This window comes from Dendrobates tinctorius, unplaced genomic scaffold, assembly GCF_039654945.1.
Source record: "Dendrobates tinctorius isolate UK_male_01 unplaced genomic scaffold, ASM3965494v1 ptg000122l, whole genome shotgun sequence".
NCBI lineage: Eukaryota > Metazoa > Chordata > Amphibia > Anura > Dendrobatidae > Dendrobates > Dendrobates tinctorius.
The window spans coordinates 1,579,203-1,603,077 of record NW_027361790.1 but is presented as its reverse complement, the minus strand read 5'-3'; the positions used below and the strand labels follow the sequence as shown (position 1 = coordinate 1,603,077).

The 23,875-nt window shown below is 43.4% G+C and overlaps 1 protein-coding gene across 12 annotated transcripts in view; it reads right to left on the bottom strand.

Moving 5' to 3' along the window:
- NAV3 (neuron navigator 3) overlaps positions 1-23,875 on the bottom strand; it is a 1,131,823-nt gene that overhangs the window by 225,158 nt on the left and 882,790 nt on the right. For all 12 annotated transcript variants that reach the window (XM_073541506.1, XM_073541497.1, XM_073541495.1 and 9 more), the window contains 2 exons: positions 17,163-17,231; positions 921-1,060 (listed from right to left, as the gene is read on the bottom strand). In XM_073541506.1, coding sequence (XP_073397607.1) covers positions 921-1,060; positions 17,163-17,231 — 209 coding nt within the window. The remainder of the gene's footprint in view (positions 1-920; positions 1,061-17,162; positions 17,232-23,875) is intronic.

Genomic DNA, 23,875 nt, shown 5'->3' with positions numbered 1-23,875 from the left:
TGCTTCCGATAAAGCCAGAAAAACATTTCCTAGACATTGTCCCCATCTGGTGGCCAGCGAGAAGATTATAGCAATTGGCAAAGACTGGAAATTGGCTAAGTAACTATGTGGTAACATTTAAGGAGAAAAGAAAAATGACTGTGGTTTATTATTATCTACTGTAAAATATATATTTCATTGGTTACTACTATTTAAGTATGTATTCATATTAAGCGTCTGTTGAGATAGTATAAATGTACAATCTGCTTATAGAAGGGGTAAAAGTAATAACCAGTATAATAAATAGTATAAATGCCGGTAGCACCACTATTAAATCACTAATCAGGATAGATTTATGGCTGTTTTCAAGCTCACTAGAAGAGAGAATTTAGATCTACACTGAGTATTTGTTATCATAGAATAGTACACACAATAAACACTATGTAGTTATCATAGAATAGTACACACAATAAACACTATGTAGTTATCATAGAATAGTACACACAATAAACACTATGTAGTTATCATAGAATAGTACACACAATAAACACTATGTAGTTATCATAGAATAGTACACACAATAAACACTATGTGCTGTAGTTATCATAGAATAGTACACACAATAAACACTATGTAGTTATCATAGAATAGTACACACAATAAACACTATGTAGTTATCATAGAATAGTACACACAATAAACACTATGTGCTGTAGTGATCATAGAATAGTACACACAATAAACACTATGTAGTTATCATAGAATAGTACACACAATAAACACTATGTAGTTATCATAGAATAGTACACACAATAAACACTATGTGCTGTAGTTATCATAGAATAGTACACACAATAAACACTATGTTGCAAAGATAATAAACAATCAGACAAGATACAAACATGTACTGTTCATGCATTCCAGCAGCTCATCCCGCTTACCTTTATCATTTCCATTTGCATATTGAGGTGGTTTGTTTTTGTCAATGCTGTTAAAGCTCTGACTTCTACGATTTAGATTTGCTGTTCCCTGAACCTTGGTACTGCTGCCTGCAGCTGGCACCCTGGAAGGTCCTGGAAGTCTAGGGTACACACAAAAATGATGTTATTGCCCAAGTTAGAGCGACGGGAGCAGAGCACTGATGCCAAGTATTTCTTGGTACCAACAGTTGTGCAATAAATGCTTTTCTTAAGGACAGGAAAGTTACTGTGCACAACACAAACTGGTTAGAAGACTTGTAATAAAGTATGCATATCAAGTGTAATGATTACATAGAAAATCAATATTTACCATGACGTTTGGTTTGCTTGCTACATGTCTAGAAATAATAAATGTTCTGCATGTAAATAGCAAGTTCAACAAGTTTAAAATCATAAACCAGTTGGATTGGAATAATTAAAAGATGAAAACCATTAACTACCATAAAACCCCGACCTCTAAATTGCCAACGATAGCAGATCTTTCCTGGCATCACTTTCTCCAGTGACCAGTTTTTACAATCCATATCATGTTTTTCTGAGAATTAATATGTCATTGTGATTTAGATATTTTGTAAAATTGTGACAGGTTCATTGTGGTTCAAAAACGAAGGTTTAGAGAGATGCCATCTGGCCAATCTGGTTTTATTTAATGAGAACTTGTCACTAGAGATGAGCGAATTTGATTTTGACATATTTGAGCCATATTCGAACAATATTCGTACCGAATGCATGTCTTATGATTAGTTCCGAACACATTCAGTAATTTCGACTCCCATTGACTCTAATGACGTTCGGCTGTGTTTGACGAATATTGCTAAAACAAAATTAAATTCCGATGATATTCGGAACCGAATCTGAACAAATTCTCTACTTGTCACATCCAGGTCGCGATTAACTAGGAGTAGGAGACATGGCGGCTTTCTGCAACTAAAAAGGATTTCTAATCACGTTGGACTGGTTTACATTCGAAAATGAACTTACATTCTCCCTGCAGCTGCTGGCTTCCTGTTATTGCGGCAGATCAGGGGGCTGCTAAAGTTACAGCTCATTATACAGTACGTGCATTGTAATCACTCCCCACCACAGTGATTGACAGCCTGCTCTGCAGTGTGTGTGTGTGCAGAGCATGCTGGAATTGATTACAGTGCACTTACTGTACAATAGGTGACTATAACTGCTTGTTGCACCCACCTCTATAACTGAAAGAGAGCGGCTGCAGAGAGAATATAACTTTATTTTCACCCTGCAGCCACAGCTCTAGTTAGGCAGCCAGGCATGATTTAAATGCTACTTAGCTACATTTTATTACTATATCTGCTAGTACATAGCGTTTATGGAATATGCAACTTCCCTTACATATGGAATTCAAGTTCAATTTGGTTAGTGAATATGCCCCATTATGCTGTATATTCATCACTTATACAAAGTGCCATTTATACTACATTCATACTTAGTAAAATCTGAAGGAACAGATCAGTAAAACTTCTTCTCTGGGAAACTACCAGTTATTATTACAAGCAACAAATAATGCCAGGCAGTAGTGATGTGTGGATTATTTGAAATTTGAATTCACCAGGGAAACTCGATTTGCGGCAAAGTGATTCATCACAAATTGAATGTTTCTCTAGACCCCAGAACATAATAAATGTAAGCTGTAAAAAACAAAAAAAATAATACTCACATCACAACTCATCTTTCCGGCTGCCCCAGTTTCTACATAATTTGGTCCTCAGGCCTACTTATTTCAGCTGTCGCACACCTCATCTGCCTGTTCTTCACTATATGCCAAGATTTTCGGCTGTGCCAAGTTCTCGGGGGTAGTTGCACATTGTAAATTCACAGCACATGGCCTGTCATTACAATGTCACGACATTACGAATCACAGGGACCACCGAGGCATGGTCACAGCCGGACGTACCAGCCTAAAATGAAGAACAAGCAGAGTAGAAGTGTGATGGCTGAAAGAAGAGGGTCTGAGAATTGGACAGTAGGTAGCAGGTAGCTGAGTGACCAGAGAGACAAGCATCAGGTTGGGTGTTTTTTTTATCATTTTTTGGCCTTTCATAATTAATCTAAATGGTGGCCAGGCAAATGTTTTAAAAAAAAAAAAACTTGCGAATTGGATCACAAATAGTTCAAATTCACATGGAACCGCAAATTTTAGGAAATTTTACTCAAACTCAATCCACTCATCTCTATGAGACAGCCTTTTGTAGAAATTTAGTTATAAGGCTTTGTTGAAATGCTAACCGAAGGGTCAAGGAGGTCAAAGTCTGCAAATCGCATCTCCCAACCTCCCCTGAGCAACTTGCCTATCTAAAAACTCAAATGTTCACTATTGCTATTTCTTAATGTAGAAGGAACATTGTATAAGTGATCTCCCTTTATGATCTCCCAGCCAGACATGCTATAAAAACACCGACTAGGCCAATAGATAAAAATAAATGCAAAAAGTGCAAAACATAGAAAGCAATTATTCTAACGGCATTATGTCATATCTCTAGTAACAAACTACAATTTTGAATACCGACAGCTCAGCAGTTTAAAAGCAATTCTAACCCAAAACACATACGTATTAGGAAATATACAGTATTTCAAATGGCAACAAAATACATTATGTAGTTTGTGCCATGAATCAAATGTGAGCAAGTGAGTCATCAATGCCCCGAGTATAACACTATCTAACTAATATGAGCGGGGCCAAACACCAACGTAATCTCTAGCCGCAAGACTTCTGTTCACCACAATGGCCTTGACCTACACCAACACTTTATAGCAGACCTCAAATTAAAGTGGAGCTACAAGATCAATGACTCCACTTGCCAAAGCGCTGCGGGAAAGTCCTGTGTAATGGAAAACCAAAGTCAATATTTAACCAAGAAGAAATAATGAATGGAGAGAAGAAATTGTATCTGTGAGCACTGTTACTGATCAGATAGTAAATCTTCATTCTGATACATAACACGTATAAAAAGGATGACCATCTGATAGTCTAGCTCTTACCGGAGCCTTCAAGGAAATCTGTCAGCAGATTATGCTGTGTATTTTGACAACAGCACAAGGTAGGGTCAGAGACCCTGATTCTAGCAATGTATCACTAGGGCAGCAATTATGAGAGAATTACAGTTTTCTCTGCTGCAGATCTACCTGCCCAAACCACAGCTTTCTGTGTACATTGCATAGCCATAGAAAGCTGCTAATCAGTGCTGAGGACAAGGTTTGACTAAAATGCAAGAGTCAGCTTGTCCTGTAGTGATAATATCCTGTCGCTAAAACACTGATTGTATTGAAACAGCAAAACACAGCCTAGTAAGTGACACATCACTGTAATCAAAGTCTCTGCTCCTAAATTATGGTGCTCTAGCTACATAGCAAAAACCTGGTGACAGATTGCCTTTTACAGTGTAGGTGTGTTATAGGTTTATACTATTTGTTTTCACAGCGCAGCAATCTTTGCTCTACTACTATTTTCCCTACTAAACTTGCAAGAAAGTTGTATGCAATTTTAGATTACGCTGCAGTGGGGAAAAAAAAGTAGCTACTATCTTTTCAAATCATAACCTTCTCAAAAACAGTGAATAAACCAGAAAAGTCCAAATTTATAAAGACTTAAAATAATTTTATTAGTTACAAAAAATAGATAAAAGAAGAACCAGAAAAATGGACATGGTACAATACCATAATAAGTAAATAATTACATAATAAACACATGGGCCATAATTAAGTTCAGCGATCATATAGAATCCATAAAATAATAAATATAAAGTGCAAATAGTGAACAGACCTAAAGTCTGAAAAAAAGTGCATAAGGAATATAATAGGATCATAAATACCGTGATCAATGGCTCAGTGTACCTCCAGCCCCAGCGCATGTTACGCCTACCGTGGCTTTTTTGTAACTAATAAAATTATTTTAAGTCTTTATAAATTTGGACTTTTCTGGTTTATTCACTGTTTTTGAGAAGGTTATGTCTATGACTAGTGAATATCCATATATCCTGTATGAATAATAAGTAAGTTGATCTCACTGAGTTGTTGGCTTATCTTTTAAAATCATTTCAAAATCACAGCATGCAGGAATTTTAAAAATGAAAACATAAGCGTCTGACACAAAAAAAACCCTGTTACACTGGAAACAAACCAAGATTTTCTTCATCAAGATCCTTGTCTGTGGCGCACTAATGTAAGTTACATCGATGCATCATCAAAAGTTGCTGGATTGAAAATCGTGAATGATGCCTCCGAACGATCTTATAGCACTCATGAGTACATTCAATAAGTCACTGAGCACTCAATAACACCAGAAACAGTATATTCTCCAGTGTGTGGAGAAGCATGGACATGACTATCCTGATTGTCATTCTAAAATACAGTGGGTTCGGAAAGTATTCAGACCCCTTGACATTTTCCACTCTTTGTTTCATTGCAGCCATTTGGTAAATTCAAAACAGTTCAATTTTTTTTCTCATTAATGTACACTCTGCACCCCATCTTGACCGAAAAAAAACAGAAATATAGAAATGTTTGCAAATGTATTAAAAAAGAAAAACTGAAATATCACATGGTCATAAGTATTCAGACCCTTTGCTCAGTATTGAGTAGAAACACCCTTTTGAGTTAGTACAGCTATGAGTGTTCTTAGGAATGATGCAACAAGTTTTTCACACCTGGATTTAGGGATCCTCTGCCATTCTTCCTTGCAGATCCTCTCCAGTTCCATCAGGTTGGATGGTGAACGTTAGTGGACAGCCATTTTCAGGTCTTTCCAGAGATGCTCAATTGGGTTTGGGTCAGGGCTCTGGCTGGGGCAGTCAAGAATGGTCACAGAGGTGTTCGGAAGCCACTTCTTTGTTATTTTAGCTGTGTGCTTAGGGTCATTGTCTTGTTGGAAGGTGAACCTTCGGCCAAGTCTGAGGTCCAGAGCACTTTGGAAGAATTTTCATCCAGGATATGTCTGTACTTGGCCACATTCATGTTTCCTTCAATTGCAACCAGTCTTCCTGTCCCTGCAGCTGAAAAACAACCCCATAGAATTTTGCTGCCACCACCATGTTTCACTGTTGGGAATGTATTGGGCAGGTGATGAGCAGTGCCTGGTTTTCACCACACATACCACTTAGAATTATCATCAAAAAGTTCTATCTTCATCTCTTCAGACCAGAGAATCTTATTTCTCACAGTCTGTGAGTCCTTCATGTGTTTTAGCAAACTCTATGCTGGCTTTCATATGTCTTGCACTTAGGAGAGGCTTCCGTCGGGCCACTCTGCCATAAAGGCCTGACTGGTGGAGGGCTGCAGTGATAGTTGATTTTGTAGAATTTTCTCCCATCTCCCTACTGCATCCGTGGAGCTCAGCCACATTGATCTTGGGGTTCTTCTTTACCTCTCTCACCAAGGCTCCTCTCCCACGATTGCTCAGTTTGGCTGGACGGCCAGGTCTAGGAAGACTTCTGGTGGTCCCAAACTTCTTCCATTTAAGGATTATGGAGGCCACTGTGCTCTTAAGAGCCTTGATTACTGCAGAAATTCCTGTGTAACCTTGGCCAGATCTGTGCCTTACCAGAATTCTGTCTCTGAGCTCCTTGGTCAGTTCCTTTGACCTCATGATTCTCATTTGGTCTGACATGCACTATGAGCTGTGAGGTCTTACATAGACAGGTGTGTGCCTTTCCAAATCAAGTCCTATCAGTTTATTTAAACACAGCTGGACTCCAATCAAGGAGTAGAGCCATCACAAGGAGGATCACAAGGAAATGGACAGCATGAGACTTAAATATGAGTGTCCGAGCAAAGGTTCTGAATACTTATGACCATGTGATATTTCAGTTTTTCTTTTTAATAAATTTGCAAACATTTCTACAGTTCTGTTTTTTTCAGTAAAGATGGGGTGCAGAGTGTACATTAATGAGAAAAAAATTGAACTTTCTTGAATTTAACAAATGGCTGCAATGAAACAAAGAGTGAAAAATTTTAAGGGGTCTGAAAACTTTCCGAACCCACTGTATATACACAGTTGTGCTCAAAAGTTTACATCCCCCGGCATAATTTTTGCTTTCTTGACCTTTTTTCAGAGAATATGAATGATAACACCAAACTTTTTCTCCACTCATGGTTAGTGGTTGGGTGAAGTCATTAATTGTCAAACTACTGTATTTTCTCTTTTACATCTAGCCCTTCTGGCTAGATGTGTCATCCTGGATGACCTGGATGAGCTGATCTACCTGAGCAACTTCTGTGAGTTGTACTGTAGACACTGCCTCATGCTACTGTACCTCTAGGGGTGAGAGCAATGATAAAATGCGAAAGTGACCAAAACAACAGCCAAAAAGGATACCAACAGAAAAATGGCTTGTGGTCACCCCATGCAGAACCACTTCTTTATAGGGGATGTCTTGATAATTGCCTATCATTTCTACTGGTTGTCTGTCCCATTTGCATAACAGCAGAGAAATTGATTTACAATCAGTGTTGCTTTATAATTGGAAAGGTTGATTTCACAGAAGTGTGACTGATTTGGAGCTACATTGTGTTTAATAATAATAATAATAATAATAATAATCTTTATTTATATAGCGCCAACATATTCCGCAGCGCTTTACAGTTTAACAGTTTCAAAACACAAGTCATAAGTAACAACGTTAACAATACAGTAATTAAAGTAAAATAAGACGACCCTGCTCGTGAGAGCTTACAATCTACAATGAGGAGGGGGAGATACAAGTGTATTTATAGTGATGTATTTACAATGATGGTCTAGCCATCTTGAGAAGGTGGGGGACAGAGATAGTGAATGGGCTACATACTCACACTTGCACATAAAATGACCTTGATTAGTGAACTTGATAGGCTACTCTGAATAGATGTGTTTTGAGAGAGCGCCTAAAACTGTGCAAATTGTGGATAGTCCTAATTTCTTGGGGTATAGCATTCCAGAGGATTGGTGCAGCGCGGGAGAAGTCTTGGAGTCGGGAGTGGGAGGAGCGGATTAGTGCAAAGGTTAGTCAAAAGTCTTTTGCAGAGCACAGCGGTCGGCTAGGCCGATAGACAAAAATGAGGGAGGAGATGTAGGGGGGTGCCACACTGTGGAGAGCTTTGTGGGTGAGGACAAGTACTTTGAATTGGATCCTATAATGAATGGGCAGCCAATGTAAGGACTGGCGAAGAGCGGACGCGTCCGAGTACCGATTAGCCAGATAGATGACCCTGGCTGCTGCATTAAGTATGGACTGGAGAGGGGAAAGTCAAGTAGCGGGGAGGCCAATTAATAGAGCATTGCAGTAGTCCAGGCGGGAGTGGATCAATGCGACAGTGATGGTTTTTGCTGTTTCCATGGTGAGAAAAGGGCGAATTCTGGAGATGTTCTTTAGGTGTAGGCGGCAAGAGCGGGCAAGACATTGTATATGGGATGTGAAGGAGAGGTTGGTGTCAATCATAACACCCAGACAGCGTGCCTGCTGCCGGGGTGTTATTATGGTGCCACCCACGGAGAGGGAAATGCCAGATTTAGTGAGGTTAGTAGATGGCGGGAGCAGAAGAAGTTCAGTTTTTGAGAGGTTAAGTTTCAGAGAGCGGACATGACATTGGAGACTGCGGACAGACAGTCACTGGCGTTCTGTAGTACAGCGGGGGTAAGGTCGGGGAATGACGTATATAGTTGTGTATCATCAGCATAAAGATGGTACTGAAAGCCAAATCTGCTGATGGTTTGTCCAATTGGGGCCGTGTAGAGAGAGAAGAGAAGGGGGTCAAGGACTGAGCCAACAGTGAGAGGAAGAGGAGATGACGTGGAGCCAGCGAACAAAACACTAAAGTAGCGGTCAGAGAGATAGGGAGAGAACCAGGAGAGAGCAGTGTTGTTTAAGTGCTCCCTTTATTTTTTGAGTTGTGTACATACATATATTGTAAATATATGACATTTTGGCCTCTTTTCATGCCTAAGAGTTATATATATATATATATATATATATATATATATATATATATATACAGTCATGGCCAAAAGTATTGACACCCCTGCAATTGTGTCAGATAATATTCAGTTTCTTCCTGAAAATGATTGCAAACACAAATTCTTTGGTATTATTATCTTAATTTAATTTGTCTTAAATGAAAAAACACAAAAGAGAATGAAGCAAAAAGCAAAACATTGCTCATTTCACACAAAACTTCAAAATTGGGCCAGACAAAAGTATTGGCACCCTCAGCCTAATACTTGGTTGCACAACCTTTAGCCAAAATACCTGCGACCAACTGCTTCCGGTAGCCATCAATGAGTTTCTTACAATGCTCTGCTGGAATTTTAGACCATTCTTCTTTGGCAAACTACTCCAGGTCCCTGATATTTGAAGGGTGCCTTCTTCAAACTGCCATTTTTAGATCTCTCCACAGGTGTTCTATGGGATTCAGGTCTGGACTCATTGCTGGCCACCTTAGAAGTCTCCAGTGCTTTCTCTCAAACCATTTTCTAGTGCTTTTTGAAGTGTGTTTTGGGTTATTGTCCTGCTGGAAGACCCATGACCTCTGAGGTAGACCCAGCTTTCTCACACTGGGCCCTATATTATGCTGCAAAATTTGTTGGTAGTCTTCTGACTTCATAATGCCAAGCACACGGTCAAGCAGTCCAGTGCCAGAGGCAGCAAAGCAACTCCAAAACATCAGGGAACCTCCGCCATGCTTGACTGTAGGGACCGTGTACTTTTCTTTGAATGCCTCTTTTTTCTCCTGTAAACTCTATGTTGATGCTTTTGCCCTAAAAGCTCTACTTTTGTCTCATCTGACCAGAGAACATTCTTCCAAAATGTTTTAGGCTTTTTCAGGTAAGTTTTGGCAAACTCCAGCCTGGCTTTTTTATGTCTCGGGGTAAGAAGTGGAGTCTTCCTGGGTCTCCTACCATACAGTCCCTTTTCATTCAGATGCCGACGGATAGTACGGGTTGACACCGTTGTACCATTGGACTGCAGGGCAGCTTGAACTTGTTTGGATGTTAGTGGAGGTTCTTTATCCAACATCCGCACAATCTTGCATTGAAATCTCTTGTCAATTTTTCTTTTCCGGCCACATCTAGAGAGGTTAGCCACAGTGCCATGGGCTTTAAACTTCTTGATGACACTGCGCACGGTAGACACAGGAACATTCAGGTCTTTGGAGATGGACTTGTAGCCTTGATATTGCTCATGCTTCCTCACAATTTGGTTTCTCAAGTCCTCAGACAGTTCTTTGGTCTTCTTTCTTTTCTCCATGCTCAATGTGGTACACACAAGGACACAGGACAGAGGTTGAGTCAACTTTAATCCATGTCAACTGGCTGCAAGTGTGATTTAGTTATTGCCAACACCTGTTAGGTGCCACAGGTAAGTTATAGGTGCTGTTAATTACACAAATTAGAGATGCATCACATGATTTTTCGAACAGTGCCAATACTTTTGTCCACCCTCTTTGTTATGTTTGGTGTGGAATTATATCCAATTTGGCTTTAGGACAATTCTTTTTGTGTTTTTTCATTTAAGACAAAGTAAATGAAGATAATAATACCAAAAAATTTGTGTTTGCAATCATTTTCAGGAAGAAACTGAGTATTATCTGACAGAATTGCAGGGGTGTCAATACTTTTGGCCATGACTGTATATATAGTATATATATTGCATGTAAACTTATAATTAAATGAGGAACAAATAGCAGACTTTACATGTTATGCAAATCAAAATGAATCCCATAGATTGTCCTGTAAATGATGCTAATCATATGACCAGAATAAAACTCATTGTATCACACTATAAAATATTTTCAAGATATTCTCAGGTGCCTGATTTAAAGCTGTGTGACTCCTGGTCTGTTCTCCAGTTGAATGAATGCCATGTAATGATTGACTGGAGCTACATACCTAAACCAGCTTCAATCAATTGTGCAAATGCATGGGTCATAGTTATAGTTATAAACAGAGTTTACCTAAAATTAGAATTATTGCTGGTTTAATTCAAGTCCTGAACAGAAAGAGCACATAAATAAGAAATATAACAAAGCTTGAGTTTCCCATTGTAAGTATTTCCTGGAGTCCATATTGTTTCTTTTTTTGTTTTCTAAGCAGTGACCCTAATGCTTTATCTACACATCCGTGTGAGTATTATTACCATGTGAGAGAAATGGGCAGATTTGTTTTCTCAAGTGTCATCATAGCTACATATATTTTTTTCTGTTGCTCTTTTGTCCACTGAAGCAGGTGGTCTGTGTGAACTTTTTTTATATATTGACTCTTAGCGATGTCTCCATTAAAATGGATGAAACTTGGATGGAGCTTTGAAGTTCAAAATACATTTTCCTAGTTTTATCTCTGTCTATCACCTTTGACTCATCCACAAAATGGATGAAATGGGGCAAGCTCTGAGTATGACGAACTGGAGACACGTATTTAATTAGGAAACGTGTTTATGGATCAAAAAGCTATGGGTCAAGGGGCGGTCCGGGAAAAAGCGGACAGCATTAGAAAGTATCACATAGATGTGAAAATGAAGCCTTATATGTGTGCTGTAGCTTAGAAACGGTCCAGGCTACATAGCTGTATCTCCACATTCCTGTCGATATATGGTGGTTACACTTTACAGTATATGCTACAGGAAAACTAGTGGTGTAAAACGATACATGCCAACTGTACTTGGAGATCCCATTATATGTAGATGTTTGCTGATTTCCAGAGCAAGAAATTCTGCAAAAAGTTTGTTATTTCATGTTTTTCAGTCCTTTTCAGTAGCTTTAAGTAAACTTTAGCTTCTATGAACAGTAACCCACAATCAATTGACCACATCCGCTACCTAAATAAAACCTGTCACTGGCCATCAATATGTATTTTGTTTACCTGGTGTGAATGCCACTGTGTTAGGGTTGCAGATCGCCCTTAATATAAAATATAAGAAAGTGTGATTGCACCCTGGGGTTCACCGTGCAGAGATGGTAAACTGCTGCTCGGTAATGGCGGAGTACTAACTGAACACCGGCGGGTAACCACTGACAGGGTGTGTACAGGGGTGAACTATGTTACTTCACAGAGCCGCTGGAACAAATGCCGGAGCCTGTTAACTTCACAGGACTCGACAGGGGAAGCGCTACTAAACGGTCACATGACACTGCCCCAGAGACAAGGGATAGAGTACCTACAGACCACCAGCGCTCGGCGCCATGGCTGCGGTGCCAGCAAGGAAGCAATATAAATGTACTAGTAGTGCACAAGTGTACACGGTGCCACTCTGTTACGCGCCACTAATCGCCAAGGGTTGGGCTAACCAGCGCAGAACTTGCGCACGGCGATGCACTGGCAGATGCAATGACTTGGCGCGGAATGGTAGTGCCATGTACCGGATGACACCACCGGATGATAATGTGTACTGACACTTAGGAGCACGGTGGCGAAAGCATAGCCACCCATTGGCGCTGACTTTAACTCTAAACCCTATAACAAGCACAACCAGAGGAGGGAGTCATAAGGAGTCAGTCACCAGTCTCATGCATCCATCATCACACATTCAACTGACAATATGAGTCAATATTAGCACATGGCCGAGTGGCCATGCAAGTCTTTTATAGTGGCAACCTTCCGGGACCTTCCCTGTGGTCCAATCGGAACAGGCATGGGACCTGAGCATGTGACCCCTGAACTCCGATGGGAGGTTGAGCCACGGGCATGCTCAGTGGAGCGAAAAAGGGACTTAGTCCCAGGAGCCACTTGCTGCTGACTAGTGCAGACTGCTATAGCTGAACCAGGGATGGCAGCAGCAACCAACCCGACAGCACTAGCTTGAGCAAGGCGCCGGGAACAATGTCTTTGCTGAGCAGGCTCCTCTGCAGCCGGGACTGAATTGGAGACCACAGATAGCAAGGCTCGGGATTCCCCCTGTGCAGAGGGAGAAACCCGACACCTAACACGCTGCTCTCCTGAATCTGACATTGTATTCCTTTTGTTGTTGCACTTGGCCAGTCCTGAGGTTTAGCCCTATCTTCCCTAAAACTTGCTTATTTATCCAAGTGGGCATGGCCATCAACTCCTCCATTTTGGAGTCTTCTTGAGGACTACAAGAATAAATGTACATACATGAAAGAGGTGACCATATCTCAGGAACAGAAAGGCATAGGAATAAAAAAATTAATATACCATGCCAGGTTCATGAGAACAACATTTACACCAAGTAAAAAATACATATGCATGACCAATAACAGGTTCTTTTTTACACTGAATCAAGATGATAATACTATTTTAACATGTGAATATATTTATGAAGATAGACTATGGACACAGTAGTTGTGAAGGGCTCGATTGTAGATAGTTCTCAGTGATAAAGCCATATTTGCACTCACAGCATATCCATTCTTAATCCAATAAATCTTCTCCTCCATAGACTATGACAACCTTCGTGAGTGGTTTATAACTATGAAAAACTCTAAAATGTTGCCAGTCACAGATGTGAGACAATCGTCCTTTGGAAATTCAGTCAAGCAAAATCCTTAACGCTTTCAGAAGTTCTTCATAGGAAAAAGTTGTTAGTGCATTTACTTCCTCTTACACAGATTTCATCTCTCATGTGCGCTTATTAACTTTTTTTGGAACGAATTCATCTTTGTGATTAATAGCACTAAATGTCAGACCCAGTAACCATAACCTTACCAATGTAATTTTATGTTCCCTTGATTTTGCAAACCACTGCTTTGTCATTCTCTGACAGATAATAACATGTAACCGAATATCGACCAGTCACACTACACTGGAATTAAAAGTCTCAGCGGCAGAAGAAATAACAGAACCTAAAGGTGCATCAAAAGTCAAGGGTTAGTGAGGTTGTAGCTTCATATAGTTTTATTAGGAGACTAGAACGATAATGTTACTTCTTATGATGAGCGAACGTGCTCGGATAAGGTGCTATAGGAGCATGCTCGGGTGCTAACCAAGTGTCTTCCCCATGCCTGACAAATATGTTCGAGTTCCCGTGGCTGTTCAACAGCCACAACACATGCAGGGATTGCTTGTTTGGCAAAAAAAATTGCAACAAAAAAGAGGTTTTCTGAATGATGGAATCCCTTTATTGTCGCCTGAAGATACAAACCACCAATTGTCAAAGGTTTTAAGCAGTGACTATGTGTCACTGGATAGTATCACTTTCAAATGAAGTTGAGCCTGATGCATGTATAACATTATTACAGTGTGATTTGTATCTCCGATTGAAGCTTCTTTCATTTAACCAACGTAGTAGACCATGGAGTGCCGCCTCTTCTGATTCCTTCTAAATGACATCCCATTCTAAAATTCTCACCAATAAATCAAACGGAACATTAAGTGGCACACCCCAATAATGAACCCTCAACTGACTGATGCAAAGATTTGTAAGTCCATTTTATTTGTACTGTAATTACAGATGTTTTCATGTAAAATATGGTTTAGTGGTGCTATAATCTTGTATTCCAATTTGGAATTAATAAATAGCAATCTGGGATAAATTTGAGATGAACTAATCAAGTCAGTTAACCAAGAGAACATATGCTCGTTAGAGTGACTTGAAGACATATGTTTTTTGCTTTTTTTTTTCCTCCTTTCTTCTATCTCTACAATAGACACTTTTTCATATTAAAAAGGTTGTCCACTCGAAAACAAATATCTTTTGATGTGTTTGAACAAGAAAGATTTACTACTTGCTTATAAACTTGTAAGCTGTTCAAATCACAATACATCAGTATCAGTTCCCTGCAGCTCCACCATTGGCTTGTGTTCCACACTGGAGAGAACTTCCATGTCACCAGTGTAATGGAGGCTGGTTGACTTACTTCAATGCCAGCCCCTTCTCTATGTATTAGCTGTGACAGAGTAAAGGGGGTTTTACACATAGTGATATCGCTAGCGATATCGCTATAACGTCACCGATTTTGTGACGTTATAGCGATATCGCTAGAGATATCGCTATGTGTGATACTTACCTCCGACCGGCTCCCCCGCTGTCCATCGCTGATCGCGCGAGAATGTCCGGCTCTATTTCTCGTCGTCAGCTTCCTGCTGGGCTTCCTGCTGTGACGACGAGCGACGTGTGGAGGCGGGCGGGAGGACGTCAGGATCGCTGTGTGTGAAAGGTGAGTATCGTGCGCTGCGTTGCTGCTGCATCACTGTGAGGTCTGCCTGTGTGGCAGCTCACTAGCGATCATTTAGCGATGCACCAGCAATCCTGACCGAGTCGGATCGCCGGTCGGATCGCTGGTGCATCGCTAAATGTAAAAGGGCCTTTAGAGGTTGGCTTAGTTATTGACATGAGCCAGTCAAGCAGCCTCTTTACAAATATTACCGGTCAAGCAATACACAGTCTGGCATCAAAGTGGGAAGAGGAGCTGTTCAGGCCAACAACCAGCTCAGAAATTTGAAGATCAAAGCAGCTTTATTTATTCAAGTATATTAGTAAGTTGCCTCTATTTCCATTTTAACTACATTAAACAACTTTTACCCCTATAAGTGGCTTTGTGTTTCGATGAGATGCGGTAAGAGACACATTCCCACACTAATCAGTATACAGTGTAGGACCAGGCGAGATAATAATAGCTTTTTTATAGTTAATGAACACCTTCAGAAGCTCTCTATAAAAATGGAAAGAAGCTAAAAGGAAGTCCCTCCATCAAGATTTTGACTAAATGTTTCACAAATCTCACTGGCTGGACAGTGCTGTTGGTTTACTTTATTTTAATTCATGAATTAATTTAGGGTTATTTGAACATAAGAAGTGTCTTGGCCCAAAATGTAGAGCCTAAAAATTTGTCCATTTGTTAAATTGCACTTTTTGGCAAAATTGTTTTTTCTTTTAAAGCCCCCGTTACACACTGCGATATCGCTAGCAATATCGCTGTAAAGTCACCGATTTTGTGACGTTGCAGCGATATTGCTAGCGATGTCGCTGCATGTGATACTTACCTCCGACCGGCTCCCCCGCTGATTATTGCTGGTCGCGCGAGAAGCTCCTGGATCATTCCTCGTCGGTCACTTCCTGCGTCGCTTCCTGCTGTGACGATGAGCGACGCGTGGAGCCGGGCGGGAGGACGCAGGATCGCCTCGTCTGACAGGTAAGTAGCGATCCCCGTCCCCAGTGATGTCGCTGGTGAGATCTGCCTGTGTGGCAGCTCACTAGCGACCACCTAGCGATGCACCAGCGATCCTGACCGCGTCATATCGCTGGTCGGGATCGCTGGTGAGTCGCTAGGTGTAACGGTACCCTTAGTTGCGTCAGGTATCAGTGTGAGCAATATGTGGTATCAAACTTTCTTGAAGGACACTCTTGAAGGACATTCTTGAAGCCACCTCTACACCGATGAGGGGCAAAACCCCTGAAAACAGGCTTTCTGGAAATGAGTTTCCTTCTTGACGTTTATCAATGGTCATGTTGTAAGGATTGTTAAAGGGTCAGACATTGACATTCGGGTAGCTACATCTACCAGTTAGTTATACCATGAGGGATGCTTGCGGTCATATCGATTTCACAGGCAATGGGGACGAGAGACGTAAGCGTATGTCATATTGCTGGTTTTACTGTTGAACTAAAGTTTTGGTAACATATATAATACATTTATATATCAAATGAATGTTATCCGTAGATTCAATCATAAAAAAGTTAACAATAATAAGAAAAATAAAGGATGTTACCTACACCATAGCCCCCAATTCATTAAGACGCACTGGAATAAGATATGACGTAAGCGTCTCTTATTGCATTTGGTGCATCTTACAACTGTCTTGCGTCACTACCAGAAACGTTACTCGAGCCAGTTGTTGGAATTCATTTCTGGCATAATTTACGCCACTTTCGTAGGGTAAATTAAGATGAAATGGTCAGATTGGCTTTAGCACACCATGTCCAAGTTTTACCCATCTTCCTTTCTTGACATAATAACGCCTAAAGTCGCTAAATATTTGAACAATTTTGAGTTGCTTAAAAATTATGCAACATTTCAAGATGATTTTAAGCCAGAATTTTGTTGCAGACTCCTCGATTAAATCAGGGCTTGTAGATATGCTGCAACAATAATGAATAAATGAAGAGAGTCACACTGGTCATGATTGGTTATTATGAAAAAAAGCTATCTGGCAGTTCAGCTTAGATAATTGATTTGCTTCTATTCTGTTGTGTCTGTGGAATAGGACACAATTATACATGGCCATCACTAGCACACAATAAATCAGAGGTGTCAACTGACCTAGTAGTCTTTTTTTGACTTGTTGCAATCCCACTGTGATTAGACTGAGTTGCATATCTGGCTGCCAGACTGTGTGAGAAGAAACAGAACAATTAAATAAAAGCATTGAAACAGCATGCACAAAAACTTAACACCGACTAGGCAGACGGATGACGAGAACAATGCACATGACAACATACACAATGGTAACCACTATATTTAAGGCAATGTCTGCAAGTAATGAACATCCAGTTACAATGTGCTAAAAGTGAGTAACATATTGAAAATTCAATGTACAACAGACAAAAAACAAAGACGATACACTGAAAAGCCACGAGTTACATACATTATAATGAAATAGTCTATGTAGGATGCATGAATACACACTAGCTTCATGTACTGTTGATTTAAGAAATATTAATTTGCAAGTAGAATGCGGTTTAGGAAAATGTGAGAATCAGTGATGTGCACATAAAACATGGTGGACCTACACTATACACAGTGGCACATATAAGGATCCACTTAAATGGTCCAACCGGCAGTACGATGTGAGGATCGGTAAACTTTTGTGAAGGTCGATCAGTAAACTTTACCGATCATCAGTCATTTAAATGCCTGTTTACATAGGCAGATCAAAGTGAGCGATACGCACTAAACGATCTATACTATATTGCTCGGTACACATAGGCTGCCATGGTTCTCAGCAGTACGAGTCCTGTTTACACAGGACAATTCCCAACCAAGTATGATGATCTTTTACACAATAGATCTTTTCGCCCGTTGAACCATTTTGATTGTTCATCAGGTGATTAGCAGCTTGTTTACATTGCAAGATAATTTTTAAAAAACAGTGTTTTTGGTAACACTCTTTCACAATTGTCCTGCAGTGTAAATGTAGCTTTAAGGGGGTTTTACACATAGCGATATCGTTAACAATATCGCTAAAGCATCACCGACTTCGTGACGCAGCAGCGATATCGCTAGCGATATCGCTATGTGTGATACTTACCTCCGACCGGCTCCCCCGCTGTCCATCGCTGATCGCGCGAGATCGCGCAGCTCCATTTCTCGTCGGGCGGTTCCTGCTGGGCTTCCTGTGGCGCCGACGAGCAACGCGTGGACGCGGATGGGAGGACGTCAGGATCGCCGCGTCTGAAAGGTAAGTAACGACCGCTGTATCGCTGCTGCATCGCTGTGAGATCTGCCTGTGTGGCAGCTCACTAGCGATCATTTAGCGCTGCACCAGTGATCCTGACTGGGTCATATCGTTGGTCGGGATCGCTGATGCATCGCTAAATATAAAGGGGCCTTTAGACTGGGACTACGCTGTGATTTTGGGCACAACACGTGTTGCACAGCTAAAATTTGCTAGGTGTTAAGGCCCCGTTATGTAGGGAAGGTGACCTGACGGACGGACGGACTAGTCTGAAGAAGAAGGAAAGGGATGCACAGTGTAGGTAGGTGTCAGTTATTACAGTGGGGAAACAGCTAGGAAAGTGTAGTGGACGTGCAGTACCTTGGGTGGACATTAGATGGCAAGGAGGAGTGTGAGCAAAGGACTTGACAGCAGCTTAGGGCTTTAGAAACCGTTGGTCATGGGGGGCGTGGTGACAGTTAGAGTGACAGTTTCAAGGAACCGGGAGAGTTATAAATACTGAGGGAGGGTTCCAGAAGGTTCCAGTCCCCAGGGGGAGCTCAAGTGACAGGAGGACTACGACAGTCTGTGCACTCTGAGGAGAATTCAGACCAGGGGGACTGAGGAGAGAGGACGTCAGGGGGGTGGTCCTGACAGGAAAGGACCGCAGTTGAGACGAGGTACTGGGTGTAAGACACCGTATGTGACACGACGACTGAGCAGTAGAAGCACTGTTGGTTAATGGGCCTAAGGCGGCCAAAGTGACGGAACTGTCAGGAGCGTCGACAGTAAAGGAGGGGACGGTGTGTGCAGACACGTCTCCAGTGTACGGTGTGAGAAGCGGCTCTGGAAGCGGAGGGCCGCGAGGTGTGCCGTCAGTCGGACGGCAAGTGAAGAAATAAACTTGGACCTGTTGCACCCAGAATCTGCCTCCATCGTGTCTCTGTTGTCATCTCTGCGCGGTATAAAAGTAGGACCACCCCCCCCCAGCTCGGCACCCCACCACCGACACTACATTTGGCGTAGTCGGCAGGATCGCCGCCGCTAATACCCCATCTTCTGCGGCAGACCTGCCTCAAAGAATGGAAAAGGACTTGGACTACTCTGTTTGGATTACAATTACCTGTGGATTACAAATGACCTACCTGTGGAATACAAATGGGAAGCGCTGTGGCGGATCTGTGTGGCCAGCAGAGGATCCGGGGCGGTACCAGGTACTGTGCAGTATGGCGGTGTTGCTTCAGCGCAGAGGAGAGGTCCGGGTGTTTGCAGTCGTGTTGAATGGACTGGGACCCCCTCCAACGTACCCCAAAAGGAAGCAGTATGTGCCTGGAAATCGACGCTTCCATATATTGGACCCTGACAGGATGGTGGAGAGGCCTGCCGACACCTCACCTCACAGAGGGAGTGGCACAGAAGAAAAACTTGGCTGCGGCTGTCTGATGCCATTCGAGTGCTGCCCAACGGACGGTATGAGACTCTGCAGGTGTCGGGGCATCGGCCGCCTAGAGTGGCAGTGGCGGCAGGGGATGGAGCTGTGCCAGAAGTCGCCCTCAGAGCCACGGGAGAGCAGCGGGATGCTGAGCTGGGGAGCGGAGCCTGAGCGGAGTCAGCGAGAACGGCCGCCACCAATACCAGCAGAGGACTTCTCAGCGGAGCCCCCGAGTTTAGGGGAAAAACCCGCGGGACAGTGGAGCGAGGGACGGAGGCTGCGGGTGAAGCTGCGTATTGATGTGATGGAGGCCACAGCGCCAGGGAAGGTGAGAGTACCCCCGGCACCACCAGTGCCTCCGCCAGCGGCCCTCATCATTCCGCCGCAGCACGCTGCCCCCTGCACACTGGAAGGCCTTGGTACATCGGGCCCGGTGGTGTATGCAGAGTTGAGCGAGGCCCCTGCTCAAGTCCCAGAGGTACCCCGCCTGGAGCCGCCAGTGTGGAAGTCATCCAAAGAAGACGCTGTTGCGTTCCCCCTGCTGATAGCAGCTGCGTCGTTGGAACCGGCCGTTACTCCGGCTCCATTGGAAGTAGTGGATGCAGCCTGTCCTGAGGCCGCGGTTATGCCACTGCTGGAGTCGACTGCAGCTGACTTAGTGGGCCCTGTGATTCCAGCCTCCGAGGACCCGTTTGTCCCCATTTGCCACCTGGCCCCAGCGGCTGTTGAGCCGCAGGAATCATCGGCCGCCTCTGATTCACGCCCTTCCTCGGTTAAGTCCCGCCCACCGGACTCCAGGGCTCGTGCCGGACCCTCTGTTTGGGTCGCAGGAGTTATAGAGAAGAAGAGGGCCAGGGGGCAGGAAGTCTGGAACCTGCTCCATGAGAAAGGAGAGGCTGGCATGGCAGCTGCACGACCCCCGGGACGGCTCGTTTATACTAACTTGCAGAAAGGGACACTTCTTGCATTCTGGGAGTTCCACGGTTGTGGGGTCCCATACTACTGACCACCGGAAGGAGGACTGAACTGTCAGGAGTTCGTTGCACCGTTGTGCAGATTATTAGGACAGTTGCATTTAGGAAAAAAATGTTTTTGTTGTTGTTTAACTGATGCAACTATTTTCTCTCTCTCTTTCTTTCTTCTTTCTATGTTCTTTATATATGAAAATATGTTTACCTGACAGAACGGGGATACGGAAAAGTGGAGGAGTGTCCAGGTCCAAGGAAGGGGGGGAGGAAGAAAGAGGAAATGCAATGTTATGTTATATTTTGGTTTTAAAAGCAAGAGAAAATGAAAAAAAAAATTATAAAAAATGGGGTACTTGTGCTATTATAAAGTTGTTTGATGTATAATATGCAAAGTAAAATGCAACAGGTCCGGGTAAGGGAAGGTCTGCGGGACCAAAGGAAAGTGTGAGATCCGGTAGGGATCTAAGAGTTGAGGAGGTCTGGGAGACCGGGATGCCGACCATGACATGTTATTGAAAGAAAGGAAAATGAGTTGGAAGACGTGAGGAAGACAGCCGTCCTAGGTCAGGTCCCCAACACCACGGACACCCCTGAAGGAGGAAGGCGGGCGCTGGTAATGATCTGGAAGGTAAGAGACCTCGATCATGGCGTACCGAATAGTGGAAGGTGACAGTAGGGGAGAGTAGGGGAAGGTACACGCCATAGAGAGAATATGGGTGTACCTAGCCCAATGTGAAAGATGTTGTCATGTGGCGTGCGCGCTGGTGAGTAGCAGTAGGCTGCTCAGAGCATAGTGCTCCCAGTATGGTTCGGCCCCGCAGATAGTGGGTTTGGCTCAACAGCTGGTCCGACAACAGGATGTAGGTGTAGCTTCAGAACGACGAAGGCAGGGATGATTGTCGAGGACGACAATGGACAAAGGAAGGGGGAGTGTAGGGAAGGTGACCTGACGGACGGACGGACTAGTCTGAAGAAGAAGGAAAGGGATGCACAGTGTAGGTAGGTGTCAGTTATTACAGTGGGGAAACAGCTAGGAAAGTGTAGTGGACGTGCAGTACCTTGGGTGGACATTAGATGGCAGGGAGGAGTGTGAGCAAAGGACTTGACAGCAGCTTAGGGCTTTAGAAACCGTTGGTCATGGGGGGCGTGGTGACAGTTAGAGTGACAGTTTCAAGGAACCGGGAGAGTTATAAATACTGAGGGAGGGTTCCAGAAGGTTCCAGTCCCCAGGGGGAGCTCAAGTGACAGGAGGACTACGACAGTCTGTGCACTCTGAGGAGAATCCAGACCAGGGGGACTGAGGAGAGAGGACGTCAGGGGGGTGGTCCTGACAGGAAAGGATCGCAGTTGAGATGAGGTACTGGGTGTAAGACACCGTATGTGACACGACGACTGAGCAGTAGAAGCGCTGTTGGTTAATGGGCCTAAGGCGGCCACAGTGACGGAACTGTCAGGAGCGTCGACAGTAAAGGAGGGGACGGTGTGTGCAGACACGTCTCCAGTGTACGGTGTGAGAAGCGGCTCTGGAAACGGAGGGCCGCGAGGTGTGCCGTCAGTCGGACGGCAAGTGAAGAAATAAACTTGGACCTGTTGCACCCAGAATCTGCCTCCATCGTGTCTCTGTTGTCATCTCTGCGCGGTATAAAAGTAGGACCACCCCCCCCAGCTCGGCACCCCACCACCGACACTACAGTTACACATAACGATATCCCAGCGATCCCACCAACGATCCGACATGGATGGGATCGCTGGGACATCGTTAGGCTGATCGCTGGTGAGCTGTCACATAGACAGCCCCTCCAGAGATCAGGACCAGCGAGCAAGCTGGTTTCTAATGTAAACATCGGGTATCCAGGAGCCGCGACTCCTGGATACCCGATGTTTACCTTGGAAACTGGCGTACACGCTGGTTTCCAAGGTAAACATCGGGTATCTAAGAGCCGCGCGGCTCCTGGATACTCGATGTTTACCTTGGAAACCAGCGTGTACGCCGGTTTTCAAGGTAAACAATGGGTATCCAGGAGACGTGGCTCCTGTATACCCGATATTTACATTAGAAACCAGTGTGCAGCATCATTGATCGCTGGTCTCTCGCTGCCACACACAGCGATGCGTGCTGGCCAATGGGAGACCAGCGATCAAAAAATGGCCCAGGCCGATAGAGAACGATCAGCGATACCCAGCAGGGGGGCCGGTCGCTGATCTCCTTCACACACAGTGATCTCGCTGGTGAGATTGCTGTGGCGTCACAAAATCAGCGATCTCGCTAGCGAGATAGCTGTGTGCGACGGGGCCTTTACTGCTACTTTGCAATGCAATACAGTGAATGGTGTCCACTTGTGACCCTAAGGGTACGCCAACCATGAAAAGCAAGATATTAGAAGTCCAACCAAGTCAGATTTTTTTGCCACTTATTTGTAGCAGACGCAGTACATCAAGATCGCAATTGGACCCCATTCACTTGTACTGTACTGCGATGTAGTAGCAACACCATAGAAATTTGGTCAAGCAAAAGGCGTCAATGTCAAAGTCACTGTCCTGCACCAGCCATAAAATAATAGAATGAATAGGGGGAATAATTTCAATGTGCAATGTAAGTATGTGCTTGTGTGTGTATCACCAACCAATAACGAAGCATCTTTCATTTTACCAGAGCTGTTCAAAAGAAGCTGAGCTGTGATTGGTTGTGAGCAACAGTTTTCCTTGCAACCAATCACTAAGCATCTCTCATGTTACCTAAGCTAGTTAAAAGAAGCTGAGCTATGATCGGTTGCTATGAGCAAGTTTTCCCACTTGACAACACCTCAGCAGACAATGACATGGTGGGAGAAATCTAGCATCCCCAGGAACAGAAGCTCCCCGCCATTGTCTGCCCCCCTGAAAGGAGCAGAGAGCACATGACAGAAATGAATCCCCCCCTCCCTGCCCATATCCCCATCACACATGCTCCATCTCGTAGGCACATCTTCCCTCTTAAAGGGATCATTGGTATGGAAGTCAGAGCAAATCCATCCAGGGCTTTGGTTTTGACCCCAGTCTTCTCTTAAAGGGATCCCTGGTATGGAAGTTAGGACAGTTCCACTCAGCTCTGTGAGTCTGACCCCAGGGTATCTTTAAAGGGATCATTGGTATGGAAGTTAGGGCAAATCCACTCTGCGCTTTGTTACTGACCCCAGGCCTTTATTAAAGGGATCTCCAG